At 36.4% G+C, this 26,921-nt stretch overlaps 3 protein-coding genes across 4 annotated transcripts; all 3 read right to left on the bottom strand.

Annotated features, from left to right (window-relative positions):
- Window positions 1-201: 201 nt before the first annotated feature.
- LOC137005228 (E3 ubiquitin/ISG15 ligase TRIM25-like) lies at window positions 202-2,953 on the bottom strand. Its single transcript, XM_067366045.1, has 7 exons — window positions 2,842-2,953; window positions 1,998-2,595; window positions 1,787-1,882; window positions 1,329-1,562; window positions 1,055-1,208; window positions 899-958; window positions 202-755 (listed from the first exon to the last, which is right to left on the bottom strand). Exons 2-7 carry the CDS (start codon window positions 2,556-2,558, stop codon window positions 202-204), a joined length of 1,659 nt encoding a protein of 552 aa, XP_067222146.1. The 5' UTR covers window positions 2,559-2,595; window positions 2,842-2,953.
- Window positions 2,954-6,768: 3,815 nt separating this feature from the next.
- Window positions 6,769-12,754, bottom strand: LOC137004871 (E3 ubiquitin/ISG15 ligase TRIM25-like). 2 transcript variants are annotated; one of them, XM_067365536.1, is made up of 7 exons: window positions 12,642-12,754; window positions 11,452-12,062; window positions 11,245-11,340; window positions 10,787-11,020; window positions 10,523-10,676; window positions 8,796-8,855; window positions 6,769-8,659 (listed from the first exon to the last, which is right to left on the bottom strand). In XM_067365536.1, the coding sequence occupies exons 2-7, from the start codon at window positions 12,010-12,012 to the stop codon at window positions 8,076-8,078; spliced, it is 1,689 nt and encodes a 562-aa protein (XP_067221637.1). In that variant the 5' UTR covers window positions 12,013-12,062; window positions 12,642-12,754; the 3' UTR covers window positions 6,769-8,075. The 2 variants fall into 2 exon arrangements, with proteins under 2 accessions (XP_067221637.1, XP_067221636.1); XM_067365535.1 differs by having other exon boundaries at window positions 11,452-12,159; window positions 12,642-12,742.
- Window positions 12,755-16,700: 3,946 nt separating this feature from the next.
- LOC137005091 (tripartite motif-containing protein 29-like) lies at window positions 16,701-26,921 on the bottom strand. Its single transcript, XM_067365869.1, has 9 exons — window positions 26,590-26,921; window positions 25,479-25,593; window positions 24,351-24,633; window positions 22,527-22,622; window positions 20,319-20,552; window positions 20,038-20,191; window positions 19,604-19,704; window positions 18,066-18,217; window positions 16,701-17,869 (listed from the first exon to the last, which is right to left on the bottom strand). Exons 3-9 carry the CDS (start codon window positions 24,576-24,578, stop codon window positions 17,647-17,649), a joined length of 1,188 nt encoding a protein of 395 aa, XP_067221970.1. The 5' UTR covers window positions 24,579-24,633; window positions 25,479-25,593; window positions 26,590-26,921; the 3' UTR covers window positions 16,701-17,646.

Below are 26,921 nucleotides of genomic sequence, written 5' to 3'. Positions count from 1 at the left end.
ATACACAAAATCAAAAAAAATCTGATTTTGCAACATCTGATAATGAACTGTAAATTTATTTACTATATCCAACTTGAGAATGACTTGGTGTTTTATATTAGGAAATGTAATTCCTTTTGATAATCCAAACTACAAATTACATTTTAATTTAAATATATAAACATTTAAGGAGTTCAGCAACTGAATCTGATACTTGATCAATTATATTTCATTCTGGTCTGTCTGAACTTTCTTTTGCTCCATGATCCTGACAGATGAACCTTGTCCAGTAAAAAAAGCAGGGTATAAGGGTTCAGTGAAAGTGGTCTGGACTCTGTGAAGGAGAGTCATTGTGTCAGAGACGCTGTAGAAGGACAGAGTTCCTGCTCTGTGATCCAGATACACTCCTATTCTAGAGGAGCAGACAGCAGGGACTGAGACTTGGGATTTATCATGTGTGAAACTAAAATTTTGAAGAAAATTTTCAAATATCCAGGATAATTTATTGAATCCAAGTGCAGAGTCATCATTTCTTTCTTTACGTCCAATTCCTTTGTAACAAACTGCTATAACCCAATCGTCCCCACTGCACTCGACCTCCCAGTAACAGCGACCGTACAAACCCTCTTGACACAAGATGTAGGGAAACTCATCAAATCTCTCTGGGTGATCAGGATATTGCTGAACTTTATTAGAATATGATACTTTTCTGTTGTCTTCAGTCAGTTTGAGTTTATGGTTTGCAGTGTTTGGATCCAAGTGAAGTTCACAGAAATCTGAGGAGGAGGAAAGAACAAAAAACTAAATTATTGAACAAAGTAAATTATGGTTTCAAAATGATCACATTGTAACAGATCATATCCACTGATACTTATCAGTTAATGAGTGTTTGCCTTGAAGAAACCACAGTTCAACTTACACTGCAAAAAATCATTTTGGGTCTTTGGTTCTGAAGATTTTGTAACAGAGACATTTGACACTGAAGAGAAAATACAAAACAAGTGTATGGTTAATTTGTTGGTTTAATCCAACAGAGTATGAATGGCAATACAACAATATATTAAAAGATTCAGACCTTCTGGAGATATTCTGGCTGTTTGCTGTTGACAGGCGTCCTCCAAAACCTCCTTAAACGCTGAGATTGAAATGTCTTTAAAAGACAGATGAGTGTGTTGAGTGAAGCTGGGAACGTCTTCAAATGAAGGTAAAACACACACAGACTGACAGCTCTGAAATGAGAATAATAATTCAGACATAGTTTTTGAAGCATGAGACACTTCTTCCATTCAATAAGAGCCTGTATCTTTAGTGATATTTTGTCATGTGAAAGGTTCACACACACATATTACCTTCAGACACTGGATCTGATCATCAGTAATCAGAAGTTTGTCAATCTCTGCTTGTCTTTTTCTGAGTTCTGTCAGCTCTTGATCCAGAAGTTTGTGAAGTTCCTCTGCTCGATCTATCTCAGTCTTCTCCTGAGCTCTGATCTGCTCTTTAATCTCAGAGCGTTTCTTCTCAAGAGAGCAGATGAGCTCAGTGAAGACCTTCTCAATGTCCTCCATGGTCTCTAGAGCTGAACTCTGTCAGAGACACAGAGATCTGATCATGCAGACAGGAACAACAGTTCAAATAATACATTAATGTGACCATTTCCATTATCATAGATGTTGTTCAAACCCAAAGTGTTTATGCTTTCAGTCTAATGAAAATGGCGAGATTTAAATGTTGTCTATTTAAAACATTAAGACATATATATATCTGTTATATTTGTGATTTGACCCGTCGTCTTCATACTGATACTCACTTTAAAAGACTTCACAGCTTCTCTGAGTTCCCGCTGACCTCTCTCTCGCTCCTGGATCAGCTTCTGACACGCCACCTTCATCTCCTTTAACTCTTTCTGAGGATGTTAACATAAAAAAGTAATTTAAGTAAGTAATTTAAAAATATTAAAGATTTTTTACTAATATTATCAGCTCAAGAAACAAAGACAATTACCTGAAAGCATTGATTACCTTCTTACTAGTCCATTCTGAATCCACAGACACTGTGTTGTGGTTTTTATGATTGTCAATCATACACAAGTTACAAATGCACTGACGATCATCCTGACAGTAAATCTCCAGAAGTCTCCCATGACTGAGGCAGATGTTCTCCTGAATGTTTCTGGAAGCTTGGACTAGTTTGTGCTTCATAAACGCAGGAGATTCATAGTGAAGCTGCAGGTGAGTTTGACAGAAGGAGGCCAAGCACTGCAGACAGGACTTTACAGCTCTGTTCTTCTCTGTAGTGCAAACATCACACTCCACAGCAGCCGTTTGTAGGGACGTCTTCTGCAGCGTCTCCATCATCTCAGCTATCAGAGTGTTCTTCTTCAGTAGAGGTCTCTGACTGAAGCTCTCTCTGCATTGGGGACAGCGGTACGGCGGCCCCTGCTCCTTCTGGCCCCAGCAGTCAGTAATACAGCTCATACAGTAACTGTGTCCACAGGGAATCGTCACCGGCTCCTTCAGAGGATCCAAACAGACTGGACAGGTGAACTGATCCACATACTGACTCACTGCAGACTCGGCCATTTCTTTGCAGATAATCTGTCCTCAAATATGAACTGCTCTGCCAGAAGTAAATCATTAAAGAAAGTACATAAACCCACATGTAAATGCAAATGCTTACAGTTTTATGTTTTAGTATAAAAAGAATAATGCTAAATGCTTCACCTGTAACCAAAAGGCTAAACATAATACATCCAGATTAACATATAATTATTATCAAACACATACAGTAATAATTGAATGTTAATTTTTCAATGCAAGCAAGAAAAAAAATAAAACCTTTAATTAGATTATATGATGTTCTTACCTGCTTTGACAGAGTAACAAGTCAAATATTCCCTCCTTTACAGCTTTAACCAAACTAGAAGAGAATGGATCCTTAAGCAGAGGCTCGTGTAGGGAAATAGGTTTCATTTCTTCTGAATCCACAAACTTCCTGGTTTTCATCGAGCAGATGAGAGAGAGAGAGAGAGAACGTATCTCTCAACACCAATAATCAGATGAATGGTGTGTAACATAGAAAATGTGTTTGTTTTTACTGCTTCTAACACACTTCCAGCAATCTGTGCGTGAAATGATTGAATCATTGATGATTTCATTTTTGTTGTACAGTGTCTAGCATCAAAACTTTCAGAAATCATTTCTTGTTTTAACATGTGATGCTTCTTGATTATAATCTTTTAAAGAAACATTGCTATGTTCTGGCAGAAAATGAAGATCATTTTAAAAAATGTGAGTCTTTAAAAGTTTTTTGCCATTTGTCAGCTTTTTGTCAACAACAAAATCAAGTCAACACAGTTATCCAAATTGTAAAGAAACTGTTTGTAAAGAAAGAAAGTCCTAGCCTACTGGCAGGTAGCAACACAACAACAACAACAACAACAAAAATCATCTGCATTTAATCAAAGTCCCTTTCTATGTCTATAATCTTTGATTTAATACATGTAACATAACACATATAATACATGTGTAATGATGTAAAACAATTATTTCATCAACACCGCACTGTAAACAGCTGATTATTTTCCAAACTAGCCCTGACACTTTGTGGCTTGATGATGAAGTGCATCTTGGATTCAGAAGTATTACAGTTTTTCTCAATCGATTTGACACATTTCTCCAAAGTGATGTAACTGCTTTCAAAACAGTTAACACCGTGATCTAAACACGCTCTAACAGTTCGACTTTACTACAAAATAAAGCACTGCATTTTTTTCTAGTAATGCATTTATTCAAAGTAAATACTTAACATCAAAACTACAGCTGCATTGTCTATTGATTTTAGAATATTTTCAGCTGTGGATACACACATACACTAACAAAAATACACATTTATTGTAATGTTTTTCCAACAGGTTTTGTTATATGGGTCATTGACAAATAAAGCTTCAAAAAAGGTATTTTTAAAAAATATTTTCAAAACTGATGAAATACATATTTTTGAGTCAAGAACAATGTGTTTAAACAAGTTTTAGTTCACAGACAGCAACATAGTGTGGCCCAGATCTGGTACAAACTTTCATTTTAAACGATTTTGTTACCACGCACCATTTGGATTGTTTATTTATAACGGAGACTTGGTTAAGGGTGGATGATCTCAGCCCTTTTACAGAGATGGTGCCACCTGACTGTCACTTTTTTAGTTCTCCTCATACCTCTGGCCGCGGTGGGGGCTTGGCCTCTGTTTTTACAAGGAACTTTGCCTGCAAACATTTGAAATCTAATACATTTACTAGCTTTGAGGTACTGCTGATGCAAATAAATACTCCTGTGCTGTGTGTTGTGGTGTATCGGCCACCAAAAACCAACAAGAACTTTATTGCAGAGTTTACTGAATTCCTTGGTGGACTAATGTTGAAGTACGATAGAATTTTGATAGTGGGGGATTTTAATATTCATGTCTGTTGCCCAGCCGAGACATTGTCAAGAGACTTTTTTAATCTTATCGGTTCTTATGATCTTGTGCAATATGTGAATAGTCCAACGCACATACATGGTCACACTTTGGATCTTGTTCTTTCGTATGGTCTGATTGTTTCTGATCTCAAAATTGTCGACAATGGGTTTTCTGATCATAAGGCTGTTGTTTTTAATATTTCCCTTCTTTACACTAAAGAAATTCCATGTGTGTTACCATCCAAATGTCGAAAATTGAATTCTAATATGGCTGATGAATTTTGTTCTATGTTTAATGAAATGGTGGGATTGAATTTGGACAATTTGTGCTTGCATATGAATATGGGTGGGGATGAATTACTCTCTTCCTTTACTTTGTCATGCACTCATATTTTAGATCAGATTGCTCCTCTTCAGGCTAGATGTTTTAAAAGGAAATCCGAACCTTGGCTGAATGAGTCGACGCGGGCTTTACGCCGTCTAGGTAGACAGGCAGAGCGGAAATGGAAGCAAGATAAACTTCAAGTGTCATTTGAAACTTTTAAAGGGCTGTTATTTGACTATCAGAAATTAGTTAAGGCCGAAAGGACTAAGTACTTTTCTGATTTTATCAAGAAAAATCATGGTAATCCAAGAGTTTTATTTAATACACTAAATACAGCAATAAATCCACCAATGCCAGCTGGGCTTGAAGTCTCTGCACAATTATGTGATAAGTTCCGGAAGTTTTTTATAGATAAAGTTGCCAATATTAGATCATCCATTCAGCTGTTAGATTATGCTCAACCAGATCTAATGTCTTCATTCATGCTCAACTGTTTTCCATCAGTTTGAGCCAGTTTCTATGTCCGATTTGACAGGGATTGTCAAACATATGAAACCTTCTTCCTGTCCCCAAGACTGTATCCCGGCGTGGTTCCTGAAAATAGTTTTTAATGCAGTGGGTCCCAGTATTTTAAATTTAATAAATAATTGCTTGATGACAGGAGTGGTGCCAGCTAACTTTAAACATGCCATTGTGCAGCCAGTATTAAAGAGAATTGGTTTGGACCCCACAGACCTGGGCAATTTCAGACCTATTTCAAAACTGCCTTTTCTTTCTAAGGTCTTGGAGAAAATAGTCTTTACTCAACTACAATCATTTTTAGAAAAAAATTCTGCTTTTGAAGTCTTTCAATCAGGTTTCAGGGTAAAACACAGTACGGAATCAGCCCTTTTGAGGGTTCAAAATGATATACTACTAAGCACTGATACTGGAGCCTCATCTATCTTAATGTTACTGGACCTGAGCGCAGCATTCGATACGGTTGATCACAATATTATGGTTTCCTGGTTAGAAAACCATGTTGGAATATGTGGGATAGCTCTTAAATGGGTTAAGTCATATTTAGCCGACAGGAGCTTTGCTGTGAAGTTGGGTGAATGTATGTCAACTTCGGCTCCACTAAAGTGCGGGGTCCCACAAGGGTCCATTCTTGCCCCCCTTTTGTTTTCTTTGTACTTGCTCCCTTTGGGAGCTATATTTAGGAAGCACGGTATCTCGTTTCATTTGTATGCTGATGACACACAGATTTATCTGCCACTTAAAAAAGACGGTGGTTCTGATATTTCCCCTCTCTTGAATTGTTTAACGGACATCAGGGACTGGAATTTTCTGAAATTTAATGAAAATTAAACTGAGATCATGTTCTTTGGCTCAGATGGAAAACAGAGTACCTCAAATTCTATTCTTGGACCGTTGGCTAAATATAGTAAACCAGTGGTAAAAAATTTAGGAGTACTATTTGACCCAGAATTTAAATTTGATAAACAAATTAACTCTGTGGTCAAATCTTGTTTTTTCAACTTGAGACTTGTTGTGAAGATGAAGCCTTTTCTTTCTTTTAGAGATTTAGAATTAGTTATTCATGCTCTTGTGTTCTCACGTTTAGACTATTGTAATTCTCTTTACATAGGAGTTAGCCAGAAGGACCTGTCGCGCCTACACAGCAAAATCTCCAGAGTTAAATCAACTCTGCTCAGAGTACATATGGTCCCTCTCTAAATAGTGTTAAAATAACACTGAAGCAGAGTTAAAGTTAATGAGATAATTAAGCAATTAATTAAGTGATGATTGTGCATTAATGATGAACACCTGCTGTTAACAAGCAGAATCACAGAAGAAAAGAGAAACACAAGAACTATGTTAGAACTTATTAATTGCTTAATTATCTCATTTACTTTAACTCTGCTTCAGTGTTACTTTAACACTATTTAGATAGGGACCATATGTACTCTGAGCAGAGTTGATTTAACTCTGGGGATTTTACTGTGTACAGATGGTTCAAAATTCAGCAGCGAGATTGCTAACAGGCACCCGAAAGCATGACCATATTACTCCTATTTTATTTTCTCTTAAATGTTTGCCGGTAAACTTTTGAATTGAATATAAACTTTTATTACTTGTTTTTAAATCTTTGAATGGGCTGGCACCAAAGTATTTGGAGACCGTAGTGAGCCGCTACTCTTCTGTCAGGCCCCTGAGATCTTCTGACCAGCTTCTTTTAGCGGTCCCCAGATCTAAACTAAAACTGAGAGGAGATCGGGCTTTCTCAGTAGCTGCTCCGAAGTTATGGAACTCACTGCCTCTTTCTATTAGATCTGCTTTGACAATTTCTAAATTTAAATCTTTGTTAAAAGCTCATCTATTTAATATGGCTTTTAACTTATCGGGTGATTGATCCCTAGGTGTGTATGTGTTTTATGTTTTGTATGTTTATATTAATTGTGTCTTGTATTTTCCCAATTTCTAATGTACAGTACTTTGGACAACTTTGGTTGTATTGAAATGTGCTTTATAAATAATAAATACAAATGTGGATTACATACAGACCATATGTGGGACGGTTTTGGGCCAACACTATATTGCAGTCAGACATAACATTTCAAAGTGTTAATCAATTTTTAGTTTTTTTTGTCAGGTGGTACAACCAAATATTTGTAAATACATATCATTGTACCACCTGACATGGAAAGTGTACCAACCTACCTATACTTGAAATTAGCAGTTTTTATCAGTATTTGAGATCTGCAAACCTTTTCACTCTGCCACAATGATCTACTGATTTCCTCTGGATGTTGCATTATCAGTCTTAATGTTATTTCCTTGTCAATACATATAAAACAGCTATATTTGCAGTTGTGCCAGCCTGACAATTGTGAATGTACTATACAAATTGCTATGCAAATGTTTTCATTTATCTCAACTGCTTTAAAACAACTGATATTTATAAAAATTGTTTATAAGTACACTACCATTCAAAAGTTTGGGATCTGTAAGATTTTTAATTTTTTAAAAAGAAGTTGTCTGCTCACCAAGGCTGCATTAATTTAATTAAAAAATACAGTAAAAACAGTAATATTGTGAAATATTATTACAATTTAAAATAACTGTTTTCTATTTTAACATATTTTAAAATGTAATTTTTTCCTGTGTTCAAACCTGAATTTTCAGCATCATTACTCCAGTCTTCAGTGTCACATGATCCTTCAGAAATCACTCTAATATGATGATTTTCATAACATTAAGAAATATTGTGCCTTTTGCTCATCCAAACTTCAAATGACATTTTAATTTAAATATATATGTTATATGGCCTATATGTTTCAGAAGTTTAGTAATTGAATCTGAAACTCAATTAATTTTTTCAGGTCTGTCTGAACTCTCTTCTTCTCTATGATCCTGACAGATGAACCATCTAAAAACCCAAAAGCAGGGTATAAGGGTTCAGTGAAAGTGGTCTGGACTCTGTGAAGGAGAGTCATTGTTTCAGAGACGCTGTAGAAGGACAGAGTTCCTGCTCTGTGATCCAGATACACTCCTATTCTAGAGGAGCGGACAGCAGGGATCAAGACTTTGGCTTTATCATGTATGAAATGGACATTCTGTTGAGCAAGTGACAATCTCCAAGATATTTTGTTGAAGCCAAGTCTACAGTCTTCACTGTCTCCTTTATGTCCAATTCCTTTGTAAGAAACAGCTATAGCCCATTCCTTCCCACTGCACTCGACCTCCCAGTAACAGCGACCGTACAAACCCTCTCGACACAAGATGTAGGGACGCTCGTCAAATCGCTCTGGGTGATCAGGATATTGCTGAACTTCATCTGAATGTGTTGCTTTTCTGTTCTCTTCTGACAAGATGATGTTTTTGTGTGCAGTGTTTGGATCCAGTTGCAGTTGACAGAAATCTGAGAAGGATGGATGCACACCAACAGAATTATAAACTTTATTATTATTACATTCTTTACATTTCACTTGACTGATCTTTATCAGTTAATATGTACAGTAGGCCTATTTGTGTTTGTGAAAAACAGCTCAACTTACATTGCCAAAATGTACTTGGAGTCTTTGGTTCTGGAGTCTGTGCAACATGAACATTTGACACTGAAAACAAGAGAAGAAACACAATCGTAAAGTCAATATTTAGGTGTAATCATTAGGAATGTAACAAAATCAAAATCTCACGATACGATAATATCTCGATATAAAGTCCATAATACGATTATTGCGATATTTAAAAAAAAAAAAAAAAAAAAAGTCAAATGAAGACTTTGTCAGATTGAAACAGGAACTTCCGGTGTAGTGTTTTCAGTTTTCATAATAAGGAAAAAATATTAAACCACCAATAAAAAAATAGTAGTAAGGGAAAAAATGCACAATACTCAACTTTTTGTGTTTATTATACTTGTAAAATAAGTTTAACAGACTGCTAATCTCAACAAATTCACCATTACTTTACAAATAAGGTTCATTAGTTAACATGAACTAATAATGAAATGCATTTCTACAGCATTCATTAATCTTTAACGTTAATTTCAACATTTACTAATACATCATTAAAATCAGGAGTTGTATTGTTAACATTATTTAATGCACTGTAAACTAACATGAACAGCTATATTTTTATTAACTAACATTAACAAAGATTAACAAATACAGTAACAAATGTATTGCTCATGGTTAGTTCATGTTAGTGTTAACAAATGAAACTTATTGTAAAGTGTCACCACAAATTCACAAATTGGATTCATAAACACATCACTTGTTTCTGAAAGAATGATTCAGTAATACAGTTTTAACAGTAATTTGCTGCCACCTAGTGGCGTAACAATGCAATCGATATATCAGTTAGCCTATTTGAAGCATTTTCAAATGGTGATTTATTCTGTTTTGATCGGTAACGTAGACAACAGCGTTTATCTGAATAATAAACTTTTGGATACTTCTGTGATAACTGGAATATTTGTATAAAAAATAATGATACTGTGTGTTTGAAAAGATGGTTTGTGAAGCTGTTTATATCTATCTGCGTTCAGCATCCGGTTGGTGAGGTGCAAAAACGCGTTCTGATGACGGAAGTGATGTCTCGTGCTTTACTTCAATGAGTGCGAGAGATCACTTCCGTTGTCAGAGCGCGTTCAGACCTCACCAACCGGATGCACAGGGCAGTTGGACATAGTGGTTTTTTAGAGGTAAAAACATTTTATAAATACTGTTTGTTTTCTCGCACAAACCGATCGTTTCGTGTCTTAGGACATCAATGTGTCGTCACGAGCCACAGGGTTTAATTTGGATATGTCTGTGCATGTTGTTTGTACTCATAGATTATGTTCCCATTGACATGCATTATACAACTGACAGACTGCAACGGTTGCAGTTAAAAATCATCATTTGTGTTCTACTGAAGAAACACAGTCATCTACATCTTGGATGCCCTGGGGGTAAACAGATAAACATCAGATTTTCATTTTTGGGTGAACTATCCATTTAAAGGATATGCTCCTCGCACTTCGTTCTGGATAAGAACCGGTTCTCGGTTCCAACCCTAGTTCCCACTTCCCTCCGTTCTGCTCCACTGGGCTGAAAAAAAAAACCTACACTTTTTGCCCGGAAGACATAGGCTATCTTTACATACAGTCGGGTGACTACGACGATATCGAGACAATTTTGCTATCGCGATACCACAATATTGATAATACCATTACATCCCTAGTAATCATACATAGTATGAATGACACATTATATATTTCAAGGAAAAGAAGCATTCAGACCTTCTCGAGATATTCTGGCTGTTTGCTGTTGACAGACGTCCTCCAAAACCTCCTTAAACGCTGAGATTGAAATGTCTTTAAAAGACAGATGAGTGTGTTGAGTGAAGCTGGGAACGTCTTCAAATGAAGGTAAAACACACACAGACTGACAGCTCTGAAATGAGACAAATACAGCACTGCATGTTACGTGAAAGAGACCATTTAAAAATGTGAAAGAGTAAGTATAGAAACATGGTGGTGTACTGATGAAAGGACTTTCATTACCTTCAGAAAAATGATCTGATCATCAGTGATCAGAAGTTTCTCAATCTCTGCTTGTCTTTTTATGAGTTCTGTCAGCTCTTGATCCAGATGTTTGTGAAGTTCCTCTGCTCGATCTATCTCAGTCTTCTCCTGAGCTCTGATCTGCTCTTTAATCTCAGAGCGTTTCTTCTCAAGAGAGCAGATGAGCTCAGTGAAGACCTTCTCAATGTCCTCCATGGTCTCTAGAGCTGAACTCTGTCAGAGACACAAAGATCTGATCATGCAGACAGAAACAACAGTTCAAATAATACATTAATGTGACCATCTCCATTATCATAGATGTTGTTCAAATCCAAAGTGATTGTGCTTTCAGTCAAATGAAAATGTCAAGATTTAAATGTTGCCTATTTAAAACATTAAAACATATATATATCTGTTGTATTTGTGATTTGACCCGTCGTCTTCATACTGATACTCACTTTAAAAGACTTCACAGCTTCTCTGAGTTCCCGCTGACCTCTCTCTCGCTCCTGGATCAGCTTCTGACACGCCAACTTTATCTCCTTCAACTCTTTCTGAGGATGTTAACATAAAAAAGTAATTTAAGTAATTTAAAAATATTAAAGAATTTTTACTAATATTATCAGCTCAAGAAACAAAGACAAGTACCTTAAAGCATTGATTACCTTCTTACTAGTCCATTCTGAATCCACAGACACTACATTGTGTTTTTTATGATTGTCAGTCACACACAAACAACAAATGCATTGATGATCATCCTGGCAGTAAATCTCCAGAAGTCTTCCATGACTGAGGCAGATGTTCTCCTGAATGTTTCTGGAAGCTTGGACTAGTTTGTGCTTCATAAACGCAGGAGATTCATAGTGAAGCTGCAGGTGAGTTTGACAGAAGGAGGCCAAGCACTGCAGACAGGACTTTACAGCTCTGTTCTTCTCTGTAGTGCAAACATCACACTCCACAGCAGCCGTTTGTAGGGACGTCTTCTGCAGCGTCTCCATCATCTCAGCTATCAGAGTGTTCTTCTTCAGTAGAGGTCTCTGACTGAAGCTCTCTCTGCATTGGGGACAGCGGTACGGCGGCCCCTGCTCCTTCTGGCCCCAGCAGTCAGTAATACAGCTCATACAGTAACTGTGTCCACAGGGAATCGTCACCGGCTCCTTCAGAGGATCCAAACAGACTGGACAGCTGAACTGATCTACATACTGACTCACTGCAGACTCGGACATTTCTTTGCAGTGTTCAAAGATGAACAGATTCTCAGTCTCTGAGATAAGAGCTGTTTCGCCAAGAAAAGCAAAGTTACCTGATGAAAGGTACTATTTTTCACTTAGGTGGAAGTATGAATACTGTCAACATTTGAAAGTCCAAGTAGGCTATTAAGAAAAAAATAATATTTTGAGAGAAGCCTGATCACAATGTTAATAACAATGTTTAGATTTTTTAACTGAGGAAAAATCAATGTTCTCTGCTAATGCTGTTCATATGCTTTCAATAGAAGTTTAACTTGTATTTAACCCAGAATAGTCTCTCTATGCTCTTTAGTCATGATCACCACAGAAATAGGTTTGTATTTTTAAAGAATCATCGAAATTGTAAAGAGTAAAAAGTAAAGTTTTGTAGTACACTTCAGTATGTAATCGAGTATTCCGTTTCAAAAGTACTAACGTTTTCATTAGACAACAAAATCCAAAAATAATCGTTTAGCAGTGAAGTACAAAGCAAAATTTTGTTTAACCAGGCCTGTTACAAGTTACAGGAGTAAACACTCTCTACACGCGCACAAATACATAATTGCATGCGATTAAAAGCAGACAAATCGATCAATCGTAATCTTTGGATCTTATTAAGTCCTTACCTCGACAGAAATACAACTCAAATTGCTTTACAGCTTTGCCCTAAAGAACAGCGGTGTGGATCTATTACAGATTGAATCACTTGTAGTGAAGAAATAAGTTTCTTTTCTCTTGAATTCCAAAAACTTCCTGGTTTTCAGCGCGAAAACAAAACTGGGCGTGTGTTCTGTGTCCCACTTACCCAAGAGAGAGAGATGAGCAGAGAAAGAAGAAACAACAACCAAAAAAGTTTATTTTCCACATATGATCGACTGCAGAACATTATTGAACTGTAATTATTAAAACGTTTACAATAGTTTAGTTCAAGACTTAAAAAGATCATTAAAGTAGTTTATTTTGCCCACTACTGGGATAATGATCCTCTACTGGGGTAAAAAATCTTTTATCACAGCTGACATTTGATTTATGCTGAATATGTAAAATATGTCTGATATCATTTTTGATGATTTAATGTAAAATACTAAATTAAATATTTTCTGTAATTCTATGTATTTCGACAATTTAGATAATTGAATAATGAAATACAAATTAAATTACAAAATATGTCAAAGAAATGCATGTGAATTAATCTACAGTTATCTAAAATATACATAAGTCTGTATTTTTAGCTCAAGGAATGTCATAACAGTAATAAACTATGAATTAAGATTAAAATGACTGAACTGGCCTATACGTTATGATCAATAATAAAAATGTCAGAATGTGCATCTAATTCATAGAATTATTAAATAATCATTCCATGAATTATAATAATTTCTAAATTTAATATTAAAAGCAACATCATGCCCACTGACAGGTTTTCTTCGACCTCCCAGTAACAGCAACCGTACAAACCCTCTCGACACAAGACATTCATATATACATCAAATCACTCTGAGTTGAAATAGTATGAACAAAATCAACAAAAACATGAAACAACATTATAACAAAGTCACAGTTGAAACAAAGAATTCTTTACACAAATCTATACATCATCTTTAAAAAAAGACCTTTTGTTTTTTAAAAATAGTTTTAGCAAAAAAATCAGCAGCATCAATTATGTCCTTTAGGGTTGCAACCTGAATTGCAAAGCTCCCAGCAGGCTCAGTAAGGTGTGTCTCTGTTGGGATTACACAGATTTCTTCCCACTGACACAGAGATGAACAGACTAGCTTTGTGAAACTGGGTTTAACTCAATGACATTCAGTATTCTCAGTGCTGGCTGTGTTCGAGTACAAACATTGGGGTCAAACGTTCAGACAGAAAAGGCCGTATTTAAACATGGTTAGACAATCGTTTCCTCCAACCTTGTTCATAGATATTGTTTTATATTGTTTTAAATTTTTGACACCTTCTACCTTATTTTAATTATTCTCAGGTTAGGTAAAGCAAGTCGAATCTGTCCTAATTTATAAGTAGTTAAAATCTCATACTTACAAAATAGGTCTCACAAGACTTCTTTGTGGTCTGTTCAGCTCAGTTTAGAAATCAGAGACTTTTTTGGCAGGCAAGCTTCATAGTTATAAGTAATATAGTTTTATTAATTACAGGTTAAGTAGTTTACTTACAATACACTAAATAAAATAATAAAGTAAAAATAAAGTAAAATCAAATTACAGTCAACACTTAGGTTACAAGCGTTTGTCTGCAGGAGGTGCTAACCATAGAAATACATAATAAAGGCTAGATGTCTTACGGCGGAGTCTCTAACGTCATACCCGGCGGCCATCTTGTCACAGGCAAGCTTTCTGGCGGGCTCTGTGGTACCTGATGTAAGGTGAGTGATCTGCACGAACACAAATACTCTTATCTCGCTGAAATCTTGACGGATTTACAAATGGTTTGGTTTCTTACAAACGTTATTAACATGGCTATAATTCTGGATGCTTGAACATGTTGAAATTGCAGCTTTTCTTTTCGAAAAACAACTTAATCGTGCAGCATAGTTGTGTATCACGGCTACTTGCGCAAGTTATCAAGGCTAAGACCACAATCGAGCTGTTCAATTATAGAGGTTTACTGACACCAATAACGATTTTATGACAGCTAATCTTTTGTCTAAATTACAATCATTGTGGATGTGGTTGTAGTTATTAGCTGGCTAATAACAAGAAGATGTGAGACCTAGTAGTTACAGTTTATCTGCTACCCAGCAATTTTACATCAGTGGGAGAGGCAGAATTGCTCTTTCTTTTCAATATAACTTAAGTTGCACATGATTTCCAATCGGTTTGGTTTGTTAAAAACATCTTACATTATGATACAGGAAATTGCTGGCTTTACGATGCCAGACTTTTGTGCAGCCTAATTCAAAATATTTTATTATAATAGTAATACTCATATTATAAAAGTGTATATATCTATATATCTATATCTATATATATCTATATATATCTATATATATATATATATATATATATATATATATATCATGTTGCCATTCTGTACACCGAGTTTTAGTAGCCTATATATATTGATTTAACATAAATATTGTGCGTGTGTATATTTATTGCACATTGCGCTATCTGTTCTGTTCAATGTTATTTTAATATGGAAGTCCATGGTTATAATTATTCATAAGTATGCAGTGTCATAAGTACATCTCTGACGTTTATAACAAACCAAACAGTTCGAAAATCGTTGGAAAATTGAGCAAGTTATGGTTATTTAAAAAGTACATGCACCATTAAAACACAATGTTAAGAGTGAGCGAGCTGACTGTGACAAGATGGCCACCAGGTGCGGACGTCGACCTCCATTGGCCAGCAGCGCGGACGAGACATCTAGCCTTTATTATGTATTTCTATGGTGCTAACAGCAAGTTATCTAACACCGGAGAGGCCGTTCATTAAGAATCAGCGTCTGACCTCTTGCTTTTCTCCTAGTCTTTTATAGACAACACAAACCACTGATGTAATGACACATAAAAATCCCCCCATAAATCATCAGTCCTTTACAGTTAATTGGTCTAATCCAAAGTCCTGCGCTGTCATAAGCACCTTAGAATTTGCTTATATAAAGCCCGCTGTTTTCTAGTCTTTCTCCTCTGGGCCCTCCTTCGCTGCTGCCGTCTCCTCCTCGTATGCAACACATCACTTCAAAGTAATACCTGCTTTTCTATCTAATACATGTATTTTCCTCTCTAATCTACTAACATGCTATTAATAAATGTATTATAATAGCAGTTGTTTTCCATTCATTATTAAGTAATTAATACATGCTTTAATAAAGGCGTTACAATACCAGTTGTCTTTCATTCTTTAATGATTAATATATGCTTTAATAAAGGCGTTACAATAGCGGTTGTCTCTCATTCTTTAATGATTAATGCATGCTTTAATAAAGGTGTTAAATATTGGTGGTCTCTCATTCTTTAATGTAAACATCTGCCATTGGGTTTTTCCCTTTTCTTCATTCTTTGATGTAAAAAAATTCTTCTGTTATTCCATTTCTCACACTTAATTTCTAACAAGCTTCAGAAAAATCCTCCAGCTCCTGCAGATTCATCAGTTTTCAAGCATTTTTGCATATTTGAACCCTTTCCAGCAGTGACTGTAGGATTTTGAGATCTGTGTTTTCACACTGAGGATAATTGAGGGACTCAAACACAACTATTAAAAAAGGTTCAAACATTCACTGATGCTCCAGAAGGAAACACGATGCATTAAGAGTCGAGGGGTGAAAACTTTTGAACAGGATGAAGATGTCACAATTTTTCTTATTTTGTTTAAATATCATTGTTTTTCATTTAGCACTGCCCTTTGGAACCAACAGAAGATACATGCATGTTTCCCAGCAGAAAAATTAAGTACAATTTACCTTGATATTTGAATTCAAAAGTTTTCACCCCCCGACTCTTAATGCATCGTGTTTCCTTCTGGAGCATCAGTGAATGTTTGAACCTTTTTTAATAGTTGAGTTTGAGTCCCTTAGTTGTCCTCAGTGTGAAAAGATGAATCTCAAAATCATACAGCCACTGCTGGAAAGGGTTCAAATATGCAAAAATGCTTGAAAACTGATGAATCTGCAGGACCTGGAGGATTTTTCTGAAGAACAGAGCTCAGTTTAGCTGCTCAGGACAAACAAGAGACTCATGAACAACCATCACAAAACATAAAAACAGTCGTGGATCATCAGGTAACCACACACAGTATTAAGAATCAATGGTTCACATACTTATGAATGGGGTTATTTTAATAAATTCAGCTATTGTTTTGTCTTGTGAACTAAATGCAAACATCTTTTATGTAAAATATCTTACTCAGGACAGTATTAACAAAAAATAACATGCATTTTTTATTATCCCTCTTATTTTATTAAAATAATTCTCATTTTCACAGATTCTGCAAGGGGTTCACATACTTTTTCATGCCACTGTATATGTGGTAGGTCATCCAGGTAATCAATGCATAACAGACAATTGCATGCACTACAGACTGCTTATAGGTAGTATATAGAGTAGGTATTATAATAATACCGGCACTCATCGATACTAAAGTTGCAAAAAAAGCGTCAATTCAGTACCCAAATATTGGAGTTCACCTATTCTGAATTTCTTGAAAAACTCCAAGAAGAATGATAATTGTTTTTCAGGGAACTGCCATACCTTGTAGTGATTGTGATAACCCTACACAGCAAAGTCCCCAGAGTTAAATCAACTCTGCTCAGAGTACATATGGTCCCTCTCTAAATAGTGTTAAAATAACACTGAAGCAGAGTTAAAGTTAAGAGATAATTAAGCAATTAATTAAGTAATGATTGCACATTAGTGTTGAACACCTGCTGTTAACAAGCAGATTCATGCTAGTCTTGTTTTGTCCCAAGAACACATACAGTAAAAGGAATGTTAGTTAGTATGAGGATGCCGATGAGTGACAGTTACACACAGATGTTAATCGGATCCAGCGTCACACAGAATTTTATACTTCTCACTGCAGAAAACCGCAGGACTTCCAATGAGGCCGTGTGGTTTTGGTCGGTTCCTACTGGGAAGTCTAGGACTTACATGGGGGCTGAAAATGATAGGCTTCATCTGGGCGTGGCAGAGGACCCTTTACCACAGCCACCTGGCCCAGCACCGGATCCTCTTCGGGACTGCTTGTGGTCAAACTCCAGATCCTCCAGTTGCTGAGTGAGAGCCAGTTTCTCCCGGATGGCCAAACGCAGGAGGGAGTTCAGAGTCTTCTTCTCATCTTCTGCTGCAGCCAGCTGACTCGCCATGTTGTTCAATTGTGTTTCATACTCATCAATCCTAAAGAAAAAAAAAGTGAAAGAGGGATAGAGCAAGAGAAATGTAATTAAACAGATTTAGTTCCTGTATTAAGTAACCCTACTGTTTTCTGGACAGTAGCAGGCAGCACCTTCTTTAAGGGTGGAAATACTTGGTTAGGGCAAGCCAGACAATAAAGCTGGAAAAAAAACAATTTTCAGTTGTGTTCTTGTGCTACCTGGTGGCGAACGCAGCCCTGAGAGAGCAGAAAGTATCGGCATCTTCTTTAAGACCCTTCAGCTCTTTATCCAACTTCATCATGGTTTTGGTGACCATGGCCTTTTCATTCTCATATTTGCTCTTCAAGTTTGCCAGGGCAACCTCAGCTATCTAAAGAGGGACAGAACCACAGCACAGTTCAGAAAAAGCTCTAAATAATATACTAAGAAGTTAGTATTTTACAGTCCTGTTCCCCATGTATCAGGATATCACTGGACTTCATCTGAATGTGATACTTTTCTGTTCTCTTCTGACAGGATGAAGTTTTGTTGTGCAGTGTATGAATCTAGTTGCAGTTGACAGAAATCCAATAAAGTTAGAGGGACAAATATATATCAGGGTTCAATGCTAAGGATTTTTTCTACTGGCCCAATGTGCCAGTAGTTCAAATTTTTACTTGCCCTGACAAAATTTACACTGGCCCCACAACAAAAAATTAATAAAGTAAAATAAAATAAAACTCTAAAATAAGCCTAGTTATTGGTTTCTATGTTTTTATTCATGTAATATGGTTATGGCACCAAAAGCTAGTATTAGATTAACTCATTTAAATTTTAAATACTGTTAGACAAATAAACAGTAAGCAATAAAATAGGAACAAATAATCAATTTACAAGTAATAACACAAATAAATACAACAGAACAAACATATAAATGAAATAAACAGTGCTTTTCAGGTTTTTCATTTAGGTTTAAATGTGGGGTAAGTGATATTTAACCGCTGTTGGACATTGTTGATATTTGAAATCAACCCAAACAAACCCACCCCTCTCTTCATTGCTCCGCCTTCAAATCTCACCCTCCAATCCTAACCACTCTGCTCTGAGTCGGTCTCGAACCCCGATCGCTGCTGGCAGGTGAGCATGTCCTGATATTGCTGAGTTAGATGCGTTCCTGGGTCAACATATTTTGTTGATCCTGGAACAACATTCTAGCCTGAAAATTTAGTCTTATTCCTACCCCTAAACCTAACCCTACCCATAAGTTATAAACTTCTTGTTTATTAAACTGTACATTGTATAAAATCAATATCACATTTGTAATCATGCTGATATTTGGAAAAAACGGTGCTCTTTGTGTAATATTGGTTAACTATAGTAGTCAACATTTGAAGTGGATCAAAATCTTTCATCAAAGTTGTCCAAAAACCTTCTTCTTAGGACAACTTATTTCTTAGAACAACTTTGATTAACTTTTTTAATCCACTTCAAATGTTGACTACTGTATATTAAATGATATAAATATAAAAGACATACAGGGGCATTTTTGGCACTTATCTTGAATTCTGGGGGCATTCTAAATGCATTTTAATAGACTAAATCACGCACTCTAGATGTGCACGCACACTAGTCTAACCTACTAGACTACATCATATAGTGTATGCGTGCACTCAATGTATGTGTTTTTGTTTGATTTTTGTAAAGTGAGAGACATACTCTATATTGTCAGATCATTAAATCAACAATTACAATATCATAGATGATATATATCACACACCCTACAGCGCTCGTTCGATTGGGCAAGTGACAGTTCCGTCAACTGTCCTGAATAATGTTCACACTGGCCCTGAGCCATCGGGCAGTCCTTATTGTCGAGCCCTGTAAATATACAAATAAAGTTCTGTCATCCACACTTTCCTCTCACAAATGTCACATATTAATAGTTAATGATAACAATAAGTAGTTAAATTATTTAATATTTTCTTAACAGATAATAGAAACAGTTAATAACTATTATTAACTATAATTCAGCAATTGTGTGTGAAAACACTGCAAATATTCATTTTGATTTTTAGGTTCTTTGGCACTAAAGAAGGGGTAAGAAACACAATCGAATGCTTCATTTTTACATGAATTCTAAAATGTTATAAACAAATCTTTAAAAAAAAAGAAAGAAATTAAAAAAGAAAGAAATTAAAACCTTAAAAAGACCTTCTTGAGATATTCTGGCTGTTTGCTGTTGATAGATGTCCACCAAAACCTTCTTAAACGCTGTGATTGAAATGTCTTTAAAAGACAGATGAGTGTGTTGAGTGAAGCTGGGAACGTCTTCAAATGAAGGTAAAACACACACAGACTGAAAGCTCTGAAATGAGACAAATAATATCTCAGACAGTTTGTGAAACACATCAGATCTTTTCCAGAACATAAAAAAAGCACAGCACAATAGTGTTTCATTTTATGGATAGTTCTCAAAATTTTTGCATCATTACCTTCAGACACTGGACATGATCATCAGTATTCAGAAGTTTCTCAATTTCTTCTTGTCTTTTTCGGAGTTCTGTCAGCTCTTGATCCAGATGTTTGTGAAGTTCCTCTGCTCGATCTATCTCAGTCTTCTCCTGAGCTCTGATCTGCTCTTTAATCTCAGAGTGTTTCTTCTCAAGAGAGCAGATGAGCTCAGTGAAGACCTTCTCAATGTCCTCCATGGTCTCTAGAGCTAAACTCTGTCAGAGACACAAAGATCTGATCATGCAGACAGGAACAACAGCCTGTATTTCAATGAAATCACTCCATTATCATAAATCTTGTCTTGAGATCAAAACAGTGATCATGCATAGCCTATCCATGGGTTTCATGTGACGTCGCTTTATTCTATCGCCGCCATTTTTGTGTCCGGTCACAGCTGCGCGACCTGTTTAAGTCTATGGTGACAGCAGCTACAACTACCAGAGGACTACCCCGAACTACAATTTTATTTGATCCCAAAGGAGTCAGGTGGGCGGAATTGTTAGCTTCAATCAGAAGGGACCACACCACTGGCAGCCAAACAGCAATGCACAACATTAATAACTGCTGGGACTGTAATTTACATAACATTATAACGAGAATGATGTTGTAATAAAACATTGTGAATTCTCTATGTTGTTGTTTCAGCGTGTTGTTGTGGGAAGAGCGCGTCTACTGGAGTTAAACATCTGATTAGCATAACTTAGTTCAAGCTTCACTTGTGCAAATACTAGTTGTAATATTATTTTTATTTTGTATAAATATCTGAATTATCTTATATAGGATGTGTTCCGTTGAGTTAACCTTCAGTTTACGGGTTTTGATTCTCTTCAGCTTCAGTGTGCGCAGCTCAAACAGCAATGAAGTCATTAAAAATGTTTATACTGTAATATTAAAACTGCTGAAACCTCTTCAACAAGTTGCCCTCATCATCACTTTGATGTGTTAAAATCAACTTGCAATCATGAACCCATTTCATTATCTTTAGTTAGATGCACGCTGAAACACCCGTAAACTGAGCGCTTTGCTAGAAGGTTAAAGAAGGGTAAAGGGTCATTCATATATGATTGTAACGGGGGCACGTCCTGATAATGCTGAGTTGCGTTCCTGGGTCAACATATTTTGTTGATCCTGGAACAACATTCTAGTCTGAAAATTTAGTCTTAACCCTATTCCTACCCCTAAACCTAACCCTACCCATAAGTTATCCCAAAAATCAAAGGGAATTGATAGATGAATAACACTGATGTAGAAGCACCAATTCAGGGTTTTAAGCCTAAACTTGACATAATCTGTAAACTTGTCCCTCAAATCTGATTTGAATGTTGTTCCAGGATCAACAAAAATGTTGACCCAGGAACATGCTGTAATATCAGGTTATGCGTAACGGGGCGTGTTTTAGGAACTACAAATCCCATCAGCCTCAGTTCTATTGATTTGTTTTTCCACTTCCACCCTTTGTTTTTCTGCTGACAATTTATGAATGGAAGTCGCGGCAGATCTAAGGTATGGCTGTTTGAGCGCTCGCACTGAAGCTAAAGATGATCATCAATACAATGAAGTGCTGTTCTGTAGTTGCCATCTCGGACACAAATATGGCGGCGGACAAAGCGGAAGTGACGTCTTTGAAACCCATGGATTTTCAGTCAAATGAACTGGTCGCATGTCAATAGACCTTATTCAGAGCAGCGCCATGATGGGTATGAAAGTGAAGCAATGAGGGGATAGATTACCATGTAGATTACCATGGCATCCACTGTAACAAGCTGTATAAAGCTCCTAGATCAGTTATAATTTTCTCAGCTCATGTTGGGAATGTTTTGTCAACTGAAACTTCTTGGAAAGATATTTTTTGCAGTGTTTCATCAGCATAACAATCCAAAAACACATTAAATAACAGTACAACTCACTGAAGAGATGAGTCCATCCCTCACAGCCTCACAATCATTCCCATTAAAAATTAAAGTTGGCGCTGCTGTGAATAAGGTCTATAGTGGATTAGCTTTCCAATTATTTGGAAACGCACACTGCATGCATAACGTTTTTTTTGTGTGTGTGTGTATGTATATATATGCATGTTTCTGATATTGTTTTTCCACTGCAAATGTCATTTAAAATTTCCTGTAGGATTCTGTAATAATATGTCACTTTTACAAGCACTGTAAACATCACTGGCTTCTTCTGATACTCACTTTAAAAGACTTCACAGCTTCACTAATTTCCCGCTGACCTCTCTCTCGCTCCTGGATCAGCTTCTGACACGCCAACTTTACCTCCTTTAACTCTTTCTGAGGATGGTAACATAAAAAAAAAATCAATATTAAAAATTAAAGTAGAAATATACACCTTACCAATCTCATCTTGTAATTATTAAATATCAAATTTAAAAAATCATACTGAGGTAATGAGGAAGTAAGATTACAAACCCGATTCCAAAAAAGTTGGGACACTGTACAAATTGTGAATAAAAAAGGAATGCAATTGTAATAAGATTCAGTTCAAGTTCGTAGGGAAGGAAGAGGACAGGGTCGGCTTTGACTACTGACTGAGCTTTTATTTCATATAACAAAACTCCAACAAAATGTCTGTGCAACGCACAACAAATAATCCACATCCGAAGAAGGGCTTCACTCCAGTAACATTCTCCCAGATCAGTCCAAAAGGTTCTCAGTCAGTAGTCCCTCTCTCTCTCCCACACTCCTGCTTCTCCTGGCATTTTATCCTGTCTCCGCGCCAGTTACTAGAATGAGAAACAGGTGTTCGTGATTTTCATTTAACCCACTCACTTACCATGCGTCTCCCGATGCCCTCTCCTGTTGCAGACTTCACTGAACCACTCCCACCTCGCCACAGCAATAATTTACAAATCTCATAAACTTATATTTTATTCACAATAGAATATAGATAACATATCAAATGTTGAAAGTGAGACATTTTGAAATGTCATGCCAAATATTGGCTCATTTTGGATTTCATGAGAGCTACACATTCCAAAAAAGTTGGAACAGGTAGCAATAAGAGGCCGGAAAAGTTAAATGTACATATAAGGAACAGCTGGAGGACCAATTTGCAATTTATTAGGTCAATTGACAACATGATTGGGTATAAAAAGAGCCTCTCAGAGTGGCAGTGTCTCTCAGAAGTCAAGATGGGCAGAGGATCACCAATTCCCCCAATGCTGCGGCGAAAAATAGTGGAGCAATATCAGAAAGGAGTTTCTCAGAGAAAAATTGCAAAAGAGTTTGAAGTTATCATCATCTACAGTGCATAATATCATCCAAAGATTCAGAGAATCTGGAACAATCTCAGGGTCAAGGCCGGAAAACCATACTGGATGCCCGTGATCTTCGGGCCCTTAGACGGCACTGCATCACATACAGGAATGCTACTGTAATGGAAATCACAACATGGGCTCAGGAATACTTCCAGAAAACATTGTCGGTGAACACAGTCCACTGTGCCATTCGCCATTGCCGGCTAAAACTCTATAGGTCAAAAAAGAAGCCATACATCTAAACATGATCCAGAAGCGCAGGTGTTTTCTCTGGGCCAAGGCTCATTTAAAATGGACTGTGGCAAAGTGGAAAACTGTTCTGTGGTCAGACGAATCAAAATTTGAAGTTCTTTTTGGAAAACTGGGATGCCATGTCAGTGGTAAGTGCAGTGCCAGTGGTAAACATGGCCTTGTCCCAACTTTTTTGAGATGTGTTGATGCCATGAAATTTAAAATCAACTTATTTTTCCCTTAAAATGATACATTTTCTCAGTTTAAACATTTGATATGTCATCTATGTTGTATTCTGAATAAAATAATGAAATTTGAAACTTCCACATCATTGCATTCTGTTTTTTCACAATTTGTAGTGTCCCAACTTTTTTGGAATCAGGTTTGTATTTTCCCGGTAATTTAAGTTAGTAATTTAAAACAAATAAATAAATAACTTTGATTAATATTATCAACTCAAAAATTATATTTAAAAAAATGACAACTACCTGCAATTATGAGCATTTATTACCTTTTTACTAGCCCATTTAGAATCCACAGACACCACAAAGTGGTTTTTATGATTGTCAATCATACACAAGTTACAAATGCATTGATGATCTTCCTGACAGTAAATCTCCAGAGGTTTCCCATGACTGTGGCAGATGTTCTCCTGAATCGTCACCGGCTCCTTCAGAGGATCCAAACAGACTGAACAGCTGAACTGATCCACATACTGACTCGCTGCAGATTCGGCCATTTCTTTGTAGTGTTCAAAGATGAACAGATTCTCAGTCTCTGTCCTGTAATAAGGGCTGTTTTGCCAAAAAAAGCAACATTATTTGTTAAATGTTATTTTTCACATTGGTGAAAGTATGAATACTGTAAAGATTTCACAAAGTCCAAGTATCTAACCAAAAAATAGTTTGAGAGAAGCCTTATCACAATGTTTTCATTTATTTAACTGAAGAAAAAAAAACTGCATCTGCTAATTAAATGCTGTTCATATATGCTTTCAATTGAACTTAACTTGTATTTATCCAGAAGTCTTTTTAGTCATGATCACCATAGGTATACATAATAAAGGCTAGATGTCTTACGGCGGAGTCTCTAACGTCATACCCGGTGGCCATCTTGTCACAGGCAAGCTTTCTGGCGAGCTCTGTGGTACCTGATGTAAGGTGAGTGATCTGCACGAACACAAATACTCCTATTTCGCTGAAATCTTGACGGATTTACAAATGGTTTGGTTTCTTACAAACGTTATTAACGTGGCTATAATTCTGGATGCTTGAACGTTGAAATTGCAGCTTTTCTTTTCGAAAAACAACTTAATCGTGCAGCATAGTTGTGTATCACGGCTACTTGCGCAAGTTATCAAGGCTGAGACCACAATCGAGCTGTTCAATTATAGAGGTCTACTGACACCAATAATGATTTTATGACAGGTAATCTTTTGTCTAAATTACAATCTTTGTGGATGTGGTTGTAGTTATTAGCTGGCTAATAACAAGAAGCTGTGAGTGAGACCTAGTAGTTACAGTTTATCTGCTACCCAGCAATTTTACATCAGTGGGAGAGGCAGAATTGCTCTTTCTTTTCAATATAACTTAAGTTGCACATGATTTCCAATCGGTTTGGTTTGTTAAAAACATCTTACATTATGATGCAGGAAATTACTGGCTTTATAGGAGACGATGCCAGACTTTTGTGCAGCCTACAGATGCTCCAATCGCCGTAGTCTCAAAACGAGAGCCTGTGGGATCACCTTTCACCTGTAAGATATGACAATATTATGATTATATTTGGGATAATCGTTAGTTACTTAGTGGATGTATGTACAATACAGGTCCTGTTACACAGGAACAGCGGGACTATGACATAATAGTATTACAACATTGTTGTTGACCCAAAGCTTTTTACAAGTTTGTTTACACAATCACATAATGTTTCATACTTTTTTTTTTTTTTTTGGAACAGTGATCTCTGAAGTAGGCACAGTGCAATGTCGAGGGGAAAAGCCTAGTAAATGGCCCAACCCTGAAGAAGTTAAAATAAACATGTAGTAATTCAAATTATTTTTTTATAATAGTAATATTCATATTATAAAAGTGTGTATATATGTCTCATGTTGCCATTCTGTACACCGAGTTTTAGTAGCGTATATATTGATTTAACATAAATACATTGTGCATGTGTATATTCATTGCACCTATCTGTTCTGTTCAATGTTATTTTCATATGGAAGTCCATGGTTATAATTATTCATAATTATGTATAAGTATGCAGTGTCATAAGTACATCTCTGACGTTTGTAAAAAAACTAAAATTTTGAAAATCGGTAGAAAATTGAGCAAGTTATGGTTATTTAAAAAGTACATGCACCATTAAAACACAATGTTACGAGTGAGCGAGCTCCCTGTGGCAAGATGGCCGCCGTGTGCGGACGTCGACCTCCATTGGCCAGCAGCGCGGACGAGACATCTAGCCTTTATTATCTATATCTATGATGATCACAGCAGAAATAGGTTTGTAGTTAATGTGGTTTTGTAGTACATTCAGTATGTAATCGAGTGTTTCGTTTCAATAGTACTTACTTTATTAGACAACAAAATCCAAAAATATTCGTTTAGCTATGAGGTACAACATTTTGTTTTACCAGGTTTGTTACAAGTTACAGGAGTAAACACTCTGTACACATGCACAAATAACCTACAATTGCATGCGATTTATTTTTAAAAGCGGTCAACATTATCTTATGAAGTTCTTACCTCGACAGAAATACAGCTCAAATGATTTGCTTTACACCAAAGAACAGCGCTGTGGATCTATTTCAAAGGCTGAGTCACTTGAGCTGCGTTCCATTCGACAGGGTTCCAGTGTTCACTGCTCCCTACTCCCTGAGCAGGGTAGATACAGTTGAAGTGGACTTCGCTGGCAATAATCGCTCATTTTGGACGCTCTGCAAACTTCATCGAAGAAAGTCATGACGGAGTCGCGCAGATTGTGATATAACATAAATAAATAAATAGATATAACCCAGCTAACCAAAAATACGTGACTGTTACGTAACTGCAACGTAATTTGGTGACCAAACTTTCGT

The sequence above is a fragment of the Chanodichthys erythropterus genome, chromosome 17 (genome assembly GCF_024489055.1).
Source record: "Chanodichthys erythropterus isolate Z2021 chromosome 17, ASM2448905v1, whole genome shotgun sequence".
Classification (NCBI taxonomy): domain Eukaryota; kingdom Metazoa; phylum Chordata; class Actinopteri; order Cypriniformes; family Xenocyprididae; genus Chanodichthys; species Chanodichthys erythropterus.
Note: the sequence above shows the minus strand (reverse complement) of the source record. Positions and strands in the feature narration are given on the sequence as shown.